The sequence below is a fragment of the Falco peregrinus genome, chromosome 1, assembly GCF_023634155.1.
Source record: "Falco peregrinus isolate bFalPer1 chromosome 1, bFalPer1.pri, whole genome shotgun sequence".
NCBI lineage: Eukaryota > Metazoa > Chordata > Aves > Falconiformes > Falconidae > Falco > Falco peregrinus.
The window spans coordinates 114,388,519-114,408,056 of NC_073721.1; the positions used below are offsets into that span (position 1 = coordinate 114,388,519).

General features: G+C 35.8%; 1 protein-coding gene across 1 annotated transcript; it reads right to left on the reverse strand.

Annotated features, from left to right (window-relative positions):
* Positions 1-1,631: 1,631 nt before the first annotated feature.
* On the reverse strand, positions 1,632-16,864 carry LOC101920378 (aromatase). The gene is made up of 9 exons (XM_013302440.3): positions 16,506-16,864; positions 14,604-14,754; positions 12,025-12,179; positions 10,067-10,243; positions 9,262-9,376; positions 7,283-7,397; positions 6,457-6,619; positions 4,783-5,024; positions 1,632-1,883 (listed from the first exon to the last, which is right to left on the reverse strand). The coding sequence occupies exons 1-9, from the start codon at positions 16,648-16,650 to the stop codon at positions 1,632-1,634; spliced, it is 1,515 nt and encodes a 504-aa protein (XP_013157894.1). The 5' UTR covers positions 16,651-16,864.
* Positions 16,865-19,538: the final 2,674 nt, after the last annotated feature.

A 19,538-nucleotide genomic window follows, 5' to 3' on the forward strand; every position in this document is an offset into this window, starting at 1 on the left:
TGTTGTACATTGGTTTTTTGGCTGTATCAAGGCTCTTATATCCAGAAAACTTTGGGTTACACAGTATGAAAACTCAAGCATACTGAAAATGGGAAGTCTCTGTCAAGGAACGTTGTCATTAGGCCAGGAAGATCTTTTTGTTCTTGATCGAACTAACAACTCATTAGGCTAGTAGTGTTATTCATGAATGTCGAGATTCTACAGATTGCAAGACAGGTCCATTTTCAACAAGAAACGTTGGGTAGTTACGTTGCTTTCCTGTTAAGGACTAAATATAAAATTAAGCCTAATTTATAATTAAAATAAAAATCCATGTATGCAAAAACCCTTTAAAAAATGTTTTACAGAAATCTGCTTGTTAGTTCAGAACTTTTCTTCTTTACCACTACAAAAATGAGCATTTACCCAATGAAACTTATATCTTACCTTGAGTAGATGAGAAAAGCCCATTTTACTTTTGAATAATAATTAAAAAAAGGTTTACCTCTTGCATCAATGTTTTTCTTCTTATGCTACTATCTTTAAATCAGGGTGTGCAGCAAGATGCTTGGAGAGCAGGATACAGCCCAGTGCTCTTTCAAGACAAGCAGTAAGTCCTATGTGCAAAATCAGGGAGGGACTTTCTCCCGTGCTGTGGTGTGGGAACATGGGCAACAACTCTGTATCTTAGTCTCTGAAGCAGAATTGAGCAATTAAAATGGGATTGAAACAGGACTTGGTTAGGCAGCCTAGAGAGAATTTGAATTCTTCACCAAACAGGTGAGGTGGGAAAGTTCTACAGTTAACCAGTTGAGGTGGAGCTGAGTGTTGCTCCACACCCCCTGTATATTACTAGCGGTAACATTTCATGTTCATTATTCTCAGGTGGTCTTTACTAAGATGTTTACATATCCTCTGTAACATACTCTGTATCAGGACTCTGGGTTTTAAAAACATAGAACAGTTATCTCAACTTTTATTACTACCTGTTATTAGTACTCTAAAAATTACTACCATCAGTAAAATCTGACACTGTAAGTCTTTGGTATCTGTTTCATATGACAACAAAACAAAGTAAAGAAAAACGTTTGAATGACTTCTTCTACAAACATTTTGTATAACTTATGTATGTCCTAAATTTTTTCATTTCCATAGTCTTAAAATCACCTTTAATATTATTCATTGAGGTGTTTTCAAAACCAGATAATTTTGCAGTATTTAAATACTTTTGCAGTAGTTAAATACTGCAAGGTTCAGCTTCGGGGAGGTGGGGGGAAGGGGGACACGTGTAGTCCTAGAATTAAACATGTTAGGCATGTCCTTTTGCAACCCTCAAACCTCTGAACTTGCACTCTTTGAAAAACAAGGTTTAACTTCATCTAAACTTAATGGTTTTTAAAAGTAGCTGGGAACCCCGAGTGTAATGTGGCATCACCTAGCAACAGGGCTATTTTGTAATTTTAGTCTTTCTTTATTACATTGAAGCTGTGGCCAGAACCTGGTTGAACAAGTTGGCATCTGAAGCTGTAATCATGTAGAGGCAACAAAATGTTTTTACATAGATGTCTTTATGGAGGAGTGATGGGTATTTCTTGGTGGCGGTGGCTGTGGCTGAGAAAGCCCTGTAACTTTAACGCTGACGCTGATGCATTTTAGTTACCCTGACTATTGTTTGTGTTTCTTCTTGGTGTGAAAACCATCTCCAGCTGAGGCTGCCTTTCTACTGGGTGCATGGATAAGTCATTGTTTTTCTGGATGTTGTTAAGGCCTTTTCCTTTCATTGTCTGTACTCTGCACCGTCTCAGAAGAGTCACCAGAATTGCTTTCATCATTACCATGGCAATAAACTTTCCTACACAGCCCCGAGGGCCGAATCCAAATGGTTGGAAATAGCGTGAAGGAACCTGCACAGAATAACATAAGGAATAAACTTTAAGACAAATTCTTCTTCATAAAAGTAGCCAAAATGATGATGGAAATTGGTAGCAGTTATACTCTGAAAAAACTTGCAGAAATAATCTCTTAGGATCGATGTTCATTTACTCCGAACAGAACCTCCCACCCAAGTCAGCTGCAATACAGAGACGCCTACAGAAGGTATGCCATTTGGAAGGCAGGGATTATAAAGTTAGCCAGCTGAATTCTGCCCATGTATTTCAGCCTGTTCATCCTGTCAGCTACAGGGATTTTACCACAAGCTGTGAAATGGAATGAAGCTTTTGCTCTTCAATATGCATTAAAGTTTATTAAAAACTTCTTCAGAAAATGTTCGTTGCAGAGGTTATAAATGTCTGAGATAAAGGCTGATGCCTTGTCTAAAGATAATCATAAAGCCATACACCTACTACAATTATAATTAAAAAGCTAGTGTTCCTGAGAATTAATTTGGCATAAAACGTAATGTTGAAAATTTGATTTGATATCTGATAGAGAGATAACACAGAAAAATTATTATCCCTGTCCTATCAACTAAAATGTGAAATGCAGGATTCCCAGAACTGTTGAAGAATGCATCGCTAGTTTCTGCTGCTTTTATTGACAGTCCCAACAGCATGAGTAGTTCTGCTAACGAGCTACAAAGGTACTTGTTATGAGTAAGAAGCAGCAAGTCTAGCTACCATAAATTATTTTTCTTCATCTGTGTAGCTTCCTTTTTAAAAAGTAAGGTATTTGCTGTGTTCTGACTTCTTATTTAACCCAAGAAAAGTAGAAAAGGTAACTTTATATCAAATTACCTAGAAAAAGTTGTCTTTTTGTCTCATTTTCATATTGAGAAAAATGTTTTCTGTTTAAATTCTTTTGAGAAATGATAGGTAAATGCAAGTGTTTATAATACAGAGCAAGTACAGCAGCTGGCAGTACAGCACAATGGCAAATGCGCAGCCTGGGAAAATGGAAAAATGTTTAGATTCTAACAATACCATCATATCTTAAATAATGGCGTGGATTGCCCTTCACTTAGAGAACTGTGTGAAAATTGTGCCTGCTAGAATAATTATGTGGGAAACAGAATGCATCAAGTCAGATAGAAAATGTGTGGTTAAATATTTGGTCAAGGGGAAATGTTTTTAGTAGCAAAGTGTACTTACAAAATAAGCAAGAAATTCATTTTGATAGAAATACTTAGAATGAAAATAATGAGTGGCAAAATGGAAACTATTCTCAGTGAATAGTTATTTCAATAAACTTAATCACTTACTCTCTTCTTGAAGTTTCTACAGTTACTTTTTTCTTGATCTGTTGTTTATAATACCATGTGCAGAATTTGCTATGGGTGATCGAACAGCAGTTTAGAGATGTTAACCAGGTTGTTTAGCACTTATTTGTGTGGCATACATGGTACTCCTAGATTTTTTTTTTTAATAGGAAAAATGTAAAACTTAGAGGTGTGTTTCTGGCTTGAACATTCATATCTTTTTCTTCTTTATTTTCATAGTTATTTCTTCAGGTGTTTTTACTAGTAAGTCCACTTTTAGTGGTTCAAAGTGGATCATCTATTTAAATCTGAAATGACTGGACACTTATGTGCACAGCTTCTAATATCTCTAATATCTCAAAAGAAAAAATCTTGGCAGGTAATAAAATTTTGTTACTTTTTTAATTAGATAAAATGAGAAGTATGACAGCTGTAGAAAGCACTAAGCCTTTAGCTTCAACCCCATTCAAGCTTAATATTTCACAAGCCACCAGAAAATGTAGGCAAAGGTTCGCATGCCAGGAAAATGGGTGCATCTGTGATAGCAAGGCTAATGTTCTGCAGTTGAGATTCCATTCATAGAACTAAGTTGATTATACCCTCCGCTCTTGCATGACTGTTTATTCTGGAGATTTAATTCCCTCACAGGCGTGCTAACCTGACCTTAGCATTTCATATTTTGTGTTATCACATGGGTAGCAGTATCTTCTGCTTCCATCTGCACTGGTTAACAGTCAAAAACAATGAGTCAAACGTGCCATAGCATCAGTCTGTTTTCTTTCAGTACAGTCTTAATCTCTCCAGATGATTATTCCTGAACAACAGTTTTGCAAAATAATTTGTTTAATCAGTAATCAGAAGAGTGGGAGTCTAAATGAAACTAAATGATCTGAAGGATGATTTACAATAGTAGGGAATTACAAGTAGGAAAAAAAAAATCACATGTTGCTTTTGATATAGGAATCTATAATTTAGACTAAAGAAAATTCTAGTTCTTTTAGGAGTTAGTATATAATTTGAAATGCTGAGCTGAGACTGAATTGCTCAACATCTGCAGTACTGAGTTGGTTGAAACTTAGGATTTCCGTTTTGGTCTATAAAATGTTTATTTTTTTAATTTTAAATTTAATTAAAAATTAAACCAAACCAACAAAAAAAGAAAGACTAAAATGTCTCCTAATTTTCAGTCTCTTAGGGGTTACTGTACGGCTTCACCTCTCCAGAAAATCCTCAGGTGGCCTCAGCTCTGTGTGGTACTGCTTGTGTGGCTTTAGCTCCCTAAAGGCTCTTTATTTTGTCCTCTGTCAGGGTTTATAATGGGAACTATGTGTGTCTGACAAATTTAATCAGAAATCTTTAATCAAAATTAAGATGTCTGGGAAAACTTTGTTTCAATATTGTAATAAATTTTTAATTAAAAAGCACTTTGACAGGGAAATATCTGCCTGGCTTTAATAATAATAATAGTAATAAGCAGGATGTATAGCTAACTAGGTACTTAGGCAAAGGTAAAACAGCCTTATGGTCACAATGTTCTTGATCAAAGGAAGAGATACTGCCAATAAATAATACCCGATTTCCTGTAAGAAAGAAGATAGAAAACTTACATTTTTCTCAAAATTTTCAAGAGAAAACTCATTCGGCTTTGGGAAGAATTCAAGCTTATGCATACGTCCAATATTGAGAATAATGTTTGTCCCCTTTTTCACAGGGTAGCCATCAATTACATCATCTTGTAAAGCTTTTCGCATGATCAAGTCCACAACCGGCTGGTATCTCATGCTCTCATAAATAAAATTCTCCACAATCTTTAAGTTTGGCATGTCATCACTCTGTATGTCTCTGTCACCTTGTGGAATAAAACAGATGGTGAAGAAGTTGGTTATGACTTCCATAGCTTCATTGTACAAATACCAAAACATTTTGAAAAGTTCTCAGGTCCTGAAATATCAGGAAGGGTCCAACAGCTTCTAAGGAGTTTTATGTAGCCTTACATATTTGGGGAATCCGGTATGTTATTCATCAGCATAAACCCTGGTTTATCAATTTATGATCTCACCTTGTTCTTAATACATTTTGAGTCTTTGTTCTGCTTTCTTGTCAATGAAAAAACTCTGGAAATCCTTTCCTGACTTCTCTATGACTGAAAGCAACAAGACCCAATGAATAAATCCTCTGAGAGGTGACACCAAATGCAATCTGGGAATAGGCTGCAGATGGGAGATAACTTTGTAGGGACCTTAACTTTTCGCGATGTGATTGGGTTTGGCTGGGTCTACCGCTAGGTCTTGCTGTGGCCTGACTATTTCCATTACCATGAGTAACTTCCTCCCAGCTTGATTCCATCAGCAGCGGTATCAGCGCCATGATGTACTGCCAGTGGGAGCCTTACTTTAATTTTCAAGCCACAAGCAGTTCAAGAAACTACAGGCTGACAGCTGCAGTGGCAGGATTTTAAGATAAAAGGCAGCTTTGCTACCCCAGTTGGTCATTTGCTTAAGGAAAAGGCAACAACATTCTACTGCCTTAGAAATCAAGGCTATCCAAAAGAAACAGGGCAGATGAGAGTACTCAATTCTCGTGAGGACAATAAGATAAAGTTTATTATTAGAAAAAGACTAAAGCACCTGCTATACATTTTCCAGTGTTAAACTGACCAGAAGGAACTCTTGAATAAGAGTGGATGAAATTACTTTCTACAGTAGTTCAGTATCAAGTTTTGAATGAAGTCTTGATGAAGGGAAGAATACAAATTTGAAATATCTTGATTGTATTTTGAATACTTAAAGGGGAGACCAGTTTGATATCAAAATGGATGACAGCAGAATATAATTATGATTTTCTCTAATCTTTCCCTTCTGCAGTCATAGTGAAACTTAATTTCTGCATATACACAGAGAAATATTGGTGATTAGAAGTATTTGAAATTAGTGTCCCTTTTTGCTATTTCAAAGTAAAAGGAAAATAATTTCAATGGAACTTATGAGGCGAGTGCTGATCCCTACTGCTGTTGCTGAGGAGTGAATATAACACATTCTTTCTAATAGATAGTAAATTCTGATGATTCCTATTTGAATTTATCTTACAAATCCCTCATCTTCTTTCTTCTGACCTTGAATAAAATCTTTTACATATAATGGTGTTTCATATATTTTACAGCAAATGCCTCTGTTAGAAGAAAGCACTTACAATTTTCAGCCTTTCAGTTTTAAGAGTGAAATTAGATCAGTGCTGAAGCAAAATTATATTCCCGCATCACTGGCTTTGCAGCTCCTGCTTACCCATAACAGTTTCAATTTCTCTCATCATCTCCTCTTCCACTGTGGGGTGCTCTGCAATCAGTATTAGCATAAAGAAGAGAGTCACAGACAGAGTATCAGGAGCAGCAATCATCATCTCCAGCACACACTGGTTTACATTCTCAGCAGTCAGATCCCCTCTGTTCTGAAAAAAAATTGGAAATTTGGGGAAAAATGTTGATTGCTGACCTCCGGTGGCAGCAAAGGTCCTATAGCAGTAGGATGGGACAGACCTAGAATATCTGCTTTAAAGAAAAGTCAAAATCTTGTCAGTCTATCTTATATGCTAAATAGCATTTATTTTTTTGTCTTTTGGACAAAACCAGAAAACTTGTTTTGATGGGTGTGTATTATCTTACAGAAAAGCAAGAGGTTGTTCTTAGCTCAGATTCTTACTGATTTAGTGCCTTTCCAAACAGAGTTTGTGAGCTGTCAGAAGGTATACAAGATAGGATTTATATAGCGTTTGAAGCCTTTGCAAACAAAAGGCAATACATCAAGATAAAATACAGGGGTTAGGGAAAAACTGAAGGACATTAAGGCTTAGATGGAAGAGTTTTAAGGATGTTTAAGCCATGAAAAACATCAGATATGCAACTATTCCAGAAAACGCAACTACTGAATGTTTGAAATACCATTAGGGACTCCACAGAACCCACTAATTTGTACCACGTTACTATGACATGACTTTTAGATAGACATGTGAAGTTTAAGTTGCAAAGCCTGTGGTGTTAGTGACAGGAGAATGTCAGAAAAATTAAAGTTATTTAATTTAAAAAAAGCCATATTTTGAGTACATTGCCAATACCTGTGCAAAAATCAACTGGGATGCAAAATCCATATGTTCATCCAACTTTTCAACAGTGGAAAGCTTTTGTCGTTTCTGTTCTATTAAGATTTCCATTGCTTCTTTCAAATCCTTGCTGAAAACAGATTAAACCCAACGTATTGAGAAATATCTGCAGACTTGTAGGATACGCTAGAATATGACTAAAAGCATAGAGGTTATACCAATAAAAACATAAAAGAATGGCAGAAATTAAGTATTCCTAAGAGTAGTTACATGGTTCTCTGCAAAAGTAGTAATACCATGGAAGGTGTATTTTATTAAATAATTCCTTGTTAGTTTGGACTGCAATCTTACTCTCTTCTTATAAGGGAGACTGAAAAAGATGAAAATAAGTTTGTATATCCTGTTGATGAATAGAGGTTTTAAAGATTTGTTAATGTTTTGAAAGAATTTGTGTACTTCCTTCTATTTTATACTGTATTTTATCAGTGAATGAAACGAACTTAGAGAACGTGAGGGTTAATTGTTAGAAAAATATAGATAAATGTTAGAAAAATTGTACTGTCTTGAAGGTAGAATTGATCTAAAGTTTTCATATTTAAATAGTAATATGTGTCAACAGTTTGTATTTCAGTGGTGAAAAAAAGCAACATAAACCAGTTTTTATAATTTTTTTTTGAATTTTGAATAAGCTATAGATTTCAGGGCAATTAGTTTAAAAAATATTTTGAAAAGTTTTTTAATAAAATCCTCAGGCTATCCATTTGTGTTTGTTATTGTTGGGAAAGAAAATCTGACTGGCTTTGTAGGGGTAAATGCATTTAAAACTTCAAACCTGGTAAAGCTTTCATTATTTATAACATCTTTTATGTATTAGAAATAGCAAAAGGTTCTTTTTGCCAACTTTTATCAGGAGAATATTGGAAGTCGTCATATCCTGTAGTCGTTCTTTGCATTGCTTTAAGTCCATCAATCTTTTTTTATTTTTTTTTCTTTTCCAGTAGAAATTTATGAATAAGTCCATTTTAATGGGATTGCTTTTGAAACATCTGTATTTGCCTGCAGGGGCTTTCTAGTAATTGTGCCACTGTATTTAGCTATTATTAGAATCGCAGAATAAAGCACTAATCAGTGGCATAATAATAACCAGGAAGCACATATTAGGGAAGGTAAGTCTTGTGTCTAGTTCATAAGAGTTCTCAATTACTTTAGATGAACCTTCATCTTTTCTTTAAAGCCTATACGTTATATAGCACTATCAAAACAATTTATTACATATGCTTCATGAGTAGGAGTTACTCTCACTAGATGGATTCCAAATCCAAAATTAACAAACTCATTACTGATTCTTTTTATAGCCAGACCTCTTTTGGCAAAAGATGGCAAACCAGATTATAAAAATAGAAAAGGCGTTTTGTACTTTTGCAAAGAGGAAGATGGCAAAACATATTTGTTCCTTAGGATAAAAAACCCTTGAAATGGATTATCGTGCTAAGCACCAAGTTTTAATTAAAAAATTACTGTTCACTCAAAAATGCGCATTGAAGGAACCAAAAAATAGGATTATGCTTGGGGGTTAACTCTTCTGGGACAGTGCCATGAATGCAGATGAGTTTTTTTGTTTTGATGAAGCGTAGCCTAATGTTTGACTGTCCTCAACTAGATAGCACATATAACTTCACCACATGTTATGGCTTTTCTTTGTCTGTTTGAACTGAACCAGTGATTTCAATTTAGTGTCGCATTTGAGCTGGCATTAACTAATATTTTGGTGAGTAAACTAGGACTGAATAGACAAGCGCCTTAAATCGCCCCTGAGATCAGCCACATGTAACATCAGTGGCAAATCTTGTTCTGTTGCTATCTTGGGTCTGCAGATGGGGACTTCAGCCACGCAGCTTTGCAAGTTTCACAATTTATTTTCTAAAAGGCAAGGAAGATACCCTTCCCAGAAAAAGAATCTTATGCAAATGATGTATAAAACTGTTGATACTTACACTGCCTCTTCATATTTCTTGCACAGCCAAGAAATCTTAAAAAAGATGTCAGGCTTTAATAAAAGTGCTTGCCAAGCATCAAAGTAGTTTTGAATCTTAAGTACAATGGCATGTTCTGAAAATAAACATTAACAAAAAGTAAGAAATATAAACCTTAATAGTCAAGTAACACAAATTAATAATACTCCAACAAGGTTCACAGGAATTTGATAAACGACTGGTCTTAGTGATGGTAAGATAACATTATGAAAAATTTGTAGCACACTGTAGAAAAGGTATAGATCTTTGTGAAAACTCTCAGCTAGCTAAAAGGGGAGATAGTGGTGTTTCGACCAGAGCCAAATAGTCTCCCACAGGAGAGCAGAAGCAGAACTCTTACAGCATATTGAAATGGTGTAATTTAGACATCATGGTATGTTATTTCTGTCATAGTTTTGAGGATGAAGAAATCACAGAAGACTTAAATTGTCAGGTGAACTTTTCAAGGCAATCACTTAATTTTGAGGAAAAAATTCTGATTAAGTGCATATAATATTGGGATTGTACCGACTCAGTGCATAAAAACCTCTTTAAATGGTACTATTTATTAAGGTGGGTGTGACAAGCTAGTGTATATTTGTGGTCATATAATATTCTGCATTCAAACTAAAATCACTTATAAATCAATTTCAATTAATTATCTGGTGATATAGGAGTCTGTTCTTGCACTGTTTTCTGAAACAAAACTGCTGAGCGATGTCAGTGAGTTTTCCTTGGATATGCACTTTAGGTCCATCATAAGGGGTAAAAATAAAGCTGTTCGTACCATCCAAAGGGATCCCAAGAAAAAGCTTATTAGATGTGTCAAGCATGATCCGTCTCATAAGATTCAACACATTGATGTTTCCTGCGTCAGTGGTTACCTCCTCTAGTTTGTCCAGGTGATCAATTGTTGATTCAACACAAATCGCTATCATACGCACCAGACCAGGACCAGACAGAGCTGAGATACATGTGCAAAATGATCAGAAGGTTGGTTAGCTTTTGTAACTTAGGTATTGATTGGAGATAATGGTGTCAACAAAATGTAAAACATTGTTCTGTGAGCGACTAGAATAAAACAATTCTGAAACTTAGGGACTTAACATCTTTTGAAAGAAAAAACGTAAACATTGGAGTTAAAATGGCAATGAACTCAAAGCCCAAGCTTTCTTTGCATCCAGCCGCTTTGTATGTTAGATACAGATTTTGTCCCGGGTTCGTACAGTGTTAAGGAAAGATAATTGACATTGTTTGTGCTGCCTTTCTGTGTGGGAGGGTGTCCATGCCCCCTGCTGCACTGCATGCCCTGTGGGTGTCCTGTCACATTTGCTTGTAGTGACACTGAGCAGGGAAGGTAGCTTGGGGATTTGGTGGGGGAGGATGATGGGCATTTCTGAAAACATAATTCCTGGGCGCTCTTAAAGAGCATGGTAGCTTTGCAGTAAGGTACTGGCGACCTGTAGTGTCTCTGTGGACCTACAGAAGCCTAGCCTGGCAGTAGTCTATCCACCTATGAAGAGTGGAGATAGTGTCATGACAGATTTATTGCATTTTAAGAATGCCAAAGCCACCAAAAGCAGTGGTCAGATCCGTTGTGATGTAATTCAGCAGGATTTTGACTGGCTCCAGCTGAAATGGATTCAGATAACTTTTGAATTACTTTGGAGACCTTGCCCTAAGTACTTTATTTATTGCTGTAATTGCCTCAAGGACATTATTTTGTCAAATATGTGTTGAGAGGGATTGTGTGTTTGTAATTCAGAGTTGGCCTGTTTTGTAAATAGAGAGAACTGGTAGTTGTAGGGATAGCTAGTAAAATAAAAATATTTTTTCCTGCCATCTTCAACCATTACAAAGTTGCTGATATTTTTCGGTAGCAAAATCATGTAGGAAGGGTCCTAGTGTTATACAGGAGCACAGCTGCATCACCAAAATAATAACAGAAAATTTAAACTAACAGATAAACAATTTATTTTAGGTGCTCTTTTACTTTCATTACTAGAATCACTGTCGTTAACTGCTGCAGTCTCAGCTGGTAAGAATCTTTTCGGAACTGTAGAACTTGCAGAACAAGTGTGGCAGTTTTGTTAGCAAGGCTGTAAGATCATTGGAAGTAGCCAATTCTAATGATATGCAAATACTGAAGTTTTTCAGTTCATGGAAAGAAGGTGAATCAAAAAATTGCAGACTCATGAAATGGTGACAGTTGGAGTTTCTGTAATTTTCTATTTGATTTCAACGTAGTGATGTAAATTACTTCAGTCTTTTTCTCTCTTACTACATTGATTCCATGTATATCAGAGGGATTAAGAAACAGTTCTGCTGTGCTTATCTTAATTTTGAAACTAAAGTACACCCCCCACCCTCCCCCTTTAGAACAAGGCAGAAAAGTCTTTGAATTTAGTGGAGGCTGGGATAGGAATATCCAACTACATTTATGGAAGTGCCAGTTGAGCTAATGTAAATGTTGGACTTGAAACATAAAAGCATTTAAAAACTTGGCTTGTGGGCATAATTTACTTTTGTTTTAATTGGATGAGATTAAGAATCTGCAGAACTACTTCAGAACCATTTCAAATAGCATACTTAAAAGATAAATGTGAAAGAACACGTGCAATAATGTATTTCTACGGGATGTATAGAGAGTACAGTTTTCTGTAAGTATGCAGAGGACATACAGCATTTCAGAAAAGACAGATGGTGTGCTACAGTGACGCAGTGTCTTAATGTACACTGATTTACCTTTGGTGAAAAAGGGACGGATTTCTTTCCAGTGTGCTGGGTTGTTATTAAATATGATCCCGTTTTCGTACATGCCAATGCACTGTAATCCAAGCTTGCTCCCAAATCGAGAAACGTAATGCCAGTGTTTCATTACGTGGAATACACTTGAGGATCTGTGAAAGAAACAGGGGGAGAGGAAAGCTCAAAACAAAAATACTATTTATAGATTGTACACAGAATTTTTATTCTGACGATCTGTAGTTGAAGTGGTGACTTGCATTCCGAATTTAGCAGGAAGCACGATGCTTGACATTAAGTGTTGTTCCTTTTACATAATTAAAAAATCTCAATGATATATACCTTCAGAAGGTACATTAGAGCAAGAACATATTCTGCTTAGATTTAAAATTGTTTTTCAGTACCCCCCCCCACATAGATTCTAATTTGAATATTTTGTGTAGATAGAAACATGTAGATATATGATAAACTCAGGCAATGACCAGTGTCAGATATTTCAGAAGATGAGGTGAAAAATATTTTGACAGTTGATAATTACATCATGATGTGCATTAAATTGCAGCTATACTTTTGTAGCTGTTTGGTCACTCCCCGACACATATAGAAAGCAAAAATATACATGCATCATTTAAATATGCAACTTCATAATGTGATGTATGTGTGGGATAACTATCCCTAAATAGACGTGTTAGGGAAATCCATGATATGTGTAATTCTTTTTACAGTTGACAAGGTTTATTTACACATGCTGGCAAACAGGTTGTGACCAGCATTATTGCCTTGGGGTATAAATTCCTTTAGAGGGAGCTAGTATTTTAGAAATGTTGATTTAAAAATGTTAGAAAAGTGATGAAAACCTGATCAAATTAAATCCAACAAAGGCAAGGAAATTCAGAACAGAGATTGAAATGAAACAATATGCTACTTTACCATGTAGCATACTCTGTGGGCCAAATCCCAGAGTTCTTACATGGGTTTAGTTTATTTTTTCCCCTCAGGCAAAGTAAATGGGACTCTGCTATTGACTTCGGCAGCGCTGGGTTTTCACCATAGATTTGCATGACCAGAGGTAAAGTTAGCAGTGAGATGCCATATGGTACAAATAGACAAACATGGACTAAGGATCGGAGTAAAGACAGGGAGGATTGTCTGCAGGTCCAAACTTCTAAGGAACTCAGCACATTCTCTCTTCCCTACACTTCCCCACATGTGCTCTCTTTTCTAATTCCCTAGAAAGTTTTTTACATGTCGAAGGTCATCATCCGTATTTCCATGAGCATGAAAAGATGGTGTTGGAGTATGACAGCTGTCCCCAGGAATGCAAAGGTGCAGGAGGCTCATTGTGCTTCCTTTTATTCCACACATCAACATAGGAGACGCATAATACTGTTTTAAGGAAGGATTTTGACATAAAACCTTGTATAAGCAGATTTTCCTTATGAAACTATTTGAAGTCCTCCAAAAGATAACTGTTGTAACAAAGACTGCAAGTCCTCGTCTCTGTGCGTTAGCACCTCAGTATGATTAGGTTTGATGGTAAAAAGTCAGATGACATTGGAAATAGTATACTTTTACAAAATTCAGGTTATGTTTAGTTTTGCAGTGAATTTATGATCCACTGAAAACTTTATTCTGCATTTTTTTTAAGTTAAATACTAGTTCTCTGTGTACAGTCAATGCTTTTAACCAAAAAATGTCTAAGAAAAGAGACAACACCTATGTAGGATAGGAATGTAAATAGTTTTGCTGTCACATTATCTCTTTTTACAGAGGTAAAAATAAGCAGAGATGAAGCTGACTTGCTTTGAATGGCAAGTCCTGTGATAGTCCTCTATGCTACATTGTCTTTGAAAAGCTTCTACATAATGAAAACTGAGTATGAATTGATTGATATTGCTAATAAAAAGGCTGTGATTCTTTATCAATTACATATGGTAAAATTTTACTGCTGTGTTGGTTTATTTTTCTTTCATGGCATAACTCATAAGCATCCAGAAGATACAATGTAAAAAGAAAGCAACCATCCACTGGAGCTAATAAAATGATGGTCTGAGGTTTAGCATTATGTTTAATACTGTGTATATTTGAAGTCTATGAGTAATCCCATTAATTGGAGTGGAATTACTCATAATCCTATAACATTGCATTTGCTTAATTAATTTGCTGAATTGGAGCCGTAATCTTCAAGCGTTACTCCCATTTTTAGGAGATACTTAAGAACACAGGAAAATAAAATTTGGCTTAATTTTGCTTCGCAGTCTAGGTTCCTGTATAGCATGTAATCTTAATATTAAATGAAATAGTAAGAGACAGTAAACATTTTTTAAGATTGACCCACAGTGCTTGACCTTCCTTTCCATGAAGAAAATGAGAGAATTCAAATGTATTTCAATAGTAGAGTCTTTAAAGAAACAAGATATTAGAAAAAGGTCTGTGAACAGCAGAAAGAAAAAGGTGTATGTTAGGATAAATTTTGAACATAATAACTTTAATTCTACTTTAGGAAAAAAGCAGCAAAGAGGTGGTAAAAATGTGGAAAAAGCTCTTCATATTATTAAGGATAGAAGATAAGAATTTACTTGCTAATTATAAATGTTTCTTCACCGCTGATCCAAACTCTCACAAATTCTCCATATGTCTTATTGTAGTAGTTGCAGGCGCTACCTACTCCCATCCAGAGAAATCTTCCGTGTGAAATGAGGGGACCGATTCCCATACAGTATCCTGGCCCTAAGAAACAGAGCAAGGAAAGTTTTGTCTGAGCAGTGCTCACTGACAAAAACATACCTCTGAGCATCACCCTTTTGAAAGGAGCTTTTTAACATGATAATCAAAGTCTGCATTGGGCACTTCACATGTAACAACCCTGTCCTGAAGCTCTGTCTTAGAGAAACTTGCATCTACATTGTTGAAGCCTCCTTAGTATCTACGGAAGCCTAAAGTTCTTTCAATGTACATACAACTAATGACACTCATTACTACTTTGCACAATTTCAGACTGCTGCTTTGAGATTGCTTACATGTTGAGGGACAATGGCTAGATACTAGAAAGAAGACATGATCTAGAAAAAATACATATGGTTTATTAATTTGTGATTTTAACAAATCCTTTGAGTGACCTTGGCTGAGTTTGTGTTGAAGTGTCATAGTAACATCTACAAAAGTCGATATCCTTTTGATGTAAGTACATGTAATTAATTACATTTATTTTAAAGTCATTAATACTAGAGTGAGTAAACAGATATTTAAGGCGAAAAGTACTTTACTGCTGTAAACTTATGAAAACATACTTCAGTAGGAGTTAAGAATGGATTAATAAGCATTTAGTCAACAAAGTTCTCAACCAAATCCTTTAATTCGCAGATTTTCCTCTTACAACAAAAAGGAGAAAGCCGAGACAGCCGGAGAGAATTTGCCAATAACTACCTCTTTTAAAAGGAAGTTTCCTTCATCAGGGAAAGCTAAATTTGCCCCTTTTGTTTGTAAAGCATAAATCTAACTCCATACAACTAAGTACTCAGAAAACTTTTGTATACTGTTTAATAACTTAGAAGTTGCATATGGCTCAACATACATTCCACTGCTAGGAACTGCAAGACCCCAGATTATTTAAATACCTGTAAATCTAAAGATTATTAATTTAGTTCTGTCTTGTTATTGATCCGATCAAGTATTCAAATAGAATACATAACCTTCTGTGAATACTTTCCCCTGTTCTCTGACTTTCAAAGAGTTTTAGCATATTGCAGGATACTTGGCAAGGATCTTTTCTCTTAATTTCATTTAGGTGCCACTGCATTAGTTTAGGATTATTCTGTAGGTTTAGGATTATTCCTGTAGTCAAACACCTTTGTGAGATGTATACACCAGTCTCATTCGTGTGGTAGGTCATTGCATTGCATCTAATGAAAAACAGCCTGAATCAGGAACATCTACCATAAGCCCTCAAAACATTACAGAAGGGGCCCTCTAAAAGGGAAGTAATTTGATGTTGTTTTGTTCTGTAGGGTCTTCAGTGTCAAACACGGAGAGAAAAATTGATAATCTACTTAAAATCTGAAGAATTTTTAATAACAGTAATAAAAATAATAATGGTTTGTTTCTAGTAAAGACAATTTAGGAAGCTTTAAAATTAAAACATGTAAAAAGTAGTTTATAATGCACGTGAAAATGTGAACAACTAGAGTTTGTAAAATGGTATTACATCTTTCTAGCATATACATAATACAGTGGAAAACTAAGCGTCATATATTTATATAGTCAAGCCAGGTTTATTATGGAAGTTCTGAGGTTAGAGCAAGCCTGATTGCTTTTTTATCAGTTATTTTAAAAAAATGGTATTATTTAAACTGACTCTTAGTAAACTTTCTTTGCATACAATCATTATTCAGCATTGCTTTTGCACTTACTTTTGAAAACAAACCAAAAAAACCCCATGCTGTGACAGCTTTTACATGATACTATAGCTAAAGTTAATTTACCTGGTATTGATGAGGTTTCTTCATGATTCCGTATTAGAAACAGAAAGCACATGAGAATGAGTATGGGCACTGTGGCCACTGGCACGGTGTCCGGTATGAGGCCGGTGATGTTGTAGTGCATTGGATTCAGAGTTTCCAGCACCATCTTTTCCAAGAGATTCTGCGTGGATTTAGAGAGAAAGGGGAAAGATGCAGAGATTTCAAAGCTCAAAGATCTATTCAGCTTTAGCTGGTACCTCTCAACCCCTTTGCAAGCCCTGTAAATGAGCAAATTAGCTCCTGAGGTAGCTTTATTTTATAATGAGTGACTGCCTGGACTGCTTGCCAGGACAAGCTACATCACAAGCTGAAACAGGCATGCAGCAGATGCACTTTTTGTTTGGAAATAACAAAGCTTTTCTGACCTTGATGTTGAAGCATAGTTTTGGATACTTTGGCTGACAGACCTCTTATCTCTGATATTGACTTGGCTGGCCAATACTGAGGTTTACTCCTTGCAAATTTCTAACCAAAACACAAGAAATTAAACTTTCAGCACATGTGGAAGCACTGACTGAGTTCACTTGCAACCTTTTGTCTCTGTTCCTTAGCCTTTTTCCTTCCTGCATGCCTGTGGTGCCAGAGTCCTTGAATTTCCAGAATAACTGCATTAATTTTTCATTATGCAGATAGAGCATACCCCAGGGTTTTGTTTGAAATAATGTATTATGAGCTTTTTATTGTCCGCCTTTGAGTATGATATAATGTATTGCATTTCTTTAAGTTCTTCTGCTAAATACTTGGAAAAATATAGTGTATGAATGAGAACTCACATACCCACAGAAAGATACTGCTTGCATCTGCACAGTAATTTCTTAGCAAAATAATTTCTTAATTTTGCTCTGACAATAATTAAGAATAGATTTGCTTTGTTCCTTCCTGCAACTATTTCATAATTGAGGGATGTATTTACTTAATAGGAAACTCTTTGTTGCAGTTTACTTTCAGCAAGTGCTTTCTTGTTTATCTTCTGCTTTGGTCTCACATTGCAGTAGTACAGCTTTCTTTGCAACTGTCAGTAACCGTCAGTGCTGTAATTATATTAAACTAAGCCAAGAATGTGATAGATGCTTTCTAAATAGTAAGAAGATTGGTATTTATGGTCGAAGTAGAAAACGTACAGAGTACAGAGAAAACTCTGGGGAAGGGAGCAAGCAGTGGCTCAGAGTATTGTAGGTGCATGCAATGCTCCGCTATTTTGGATGATTGCTATGCAAGGCTCCTGGTATGGTGGTGATCCAACATGACCATGACACAATATGCCAGGTGACCTTTTATAAACATGCATGCTATTCCAAAAGCTAGCGCTTCTGGAAGTGTCTGTGTACATATCACATCTTGTGTATGCTGTACTGACTTGCATGTTGTGAAATGTTTTTGTAATCACAGGCATTTATTTATCGTGTAATGCTATTTATTAGTTTCACTAATATACTGCTGCACACTACTTATATTTGTTCAGTACAAGTAAAAATGCTAGCTTTAGATTTCCTTGAATACTATTTGTTACCACAATAAAAGCATGCCTGTGTGTATATGTAAGTACTTTTATTATTTTCAGTCCCTTCTGCTATATGCGCTTACGGTGTTATAGAAGGAGATAACTACACTTAGGGCATATAGTTTCACTTTACTGTTGCTTTCTCTCTGGATCTGGATGAACTTCATCTTTGTACTCCATTGCCACAGGTTGACTCTGACTTTCATTATTTTTTGTTGTTTGTCTCGTCTTCAAGACGTTCGGGTGTGTCTGTACAGTAGTTTTTCTGCCTCATATCCCCTACAAAGAGAATTATGTAGGTGGTTATGCATTTGGGTGGTATGAAATACACACACCTTTACGTACAAACGTGTATCTGTCTATGAATATTGTATCTGTAGGTTAAGCCCTGCTACGAGTTCAAGATGCTGATATGTTTCATGGTGTACTTTGCCAGCATGAGTCTGCCCCTTTTCGTTTCTAAAATTCGACCCTGAGTTTTGATCTTGCTCAGTTATTAGTTATTCACAGCTAAAGCTTATCTTTGTTTTGACAGAGAAATGGAGGCAGGTGTCTTCCTTTTCAAAATACGCAGATTGTAATGGATTGGGTTTTCAGTTCTAGATTACCCCAACTTCTTAATTTTATAATCTTTTAGTAAAAGAATAAAATCTCTTTTGCTGTGGTATGATACCCAATATATCAGTGTGAACTTTGCTGTTAGATCTGTAATTTTTATATGCTGGATTATGTTTTCATGTGGATAAGAGGCACTATATTAATTTGAATCATTTTTACACTCTTGAACTGATCTGAAACAGTCTTGGTTTTAGTTAAAGTGGCTCCTAAAGCTCTTAAAACAAACAATTGACATTTCTTGTATTGAGAAGTTTGCCTTATTTCAATGAGTATGATCCAAGCAGACCTTCAGAGTTTGCTTTTCTGATGTTTTTTTAATTGCAAAAGGCAACTAGACCATGAAAAATTCACTTTAAAAATAATTCAACTGAGCTGCTCGTCCTGCTTGTACCCATTGTATTTTGGAAGAATTGTCCATGAGGTAAATCACTTCTAATAAAAACTCAGCCAAGTAAATTTTGATAGTAAGTAGTCACTGAATAGACTGCAGAAGTTTAGAGATGGAACAAAGCTAGAGTACCCATTGTGTGTGAAAGAAACTTTCACTATTCTTGCTCGTTTTGTCTTGAAATCTTCTATATGTAATTTTCCTTTTCCTTGCAGCTGGTTGAGGCAGGTGCCTGATCAGAGGGGTTTGTTGGTTCTGATTGTTACTTATATGGCAGAGGGGGGACGAAGCTGAGGCAAAATATATTTCAAAATCAAAGAGTGGGAGGAAATAGATTTATAATAAGGAAATGCTTTTGCGACAAAAAAGAGGAATGTGCACAGGCTGCCTGATCCGACATTGTGGATTTTAACAGCTGGGAAGGCATCTGCCAACAGAGGGCCCTTCAGGCTTTAGGCCTTGACTAAAGCAGTGTGAGCAATTTCTA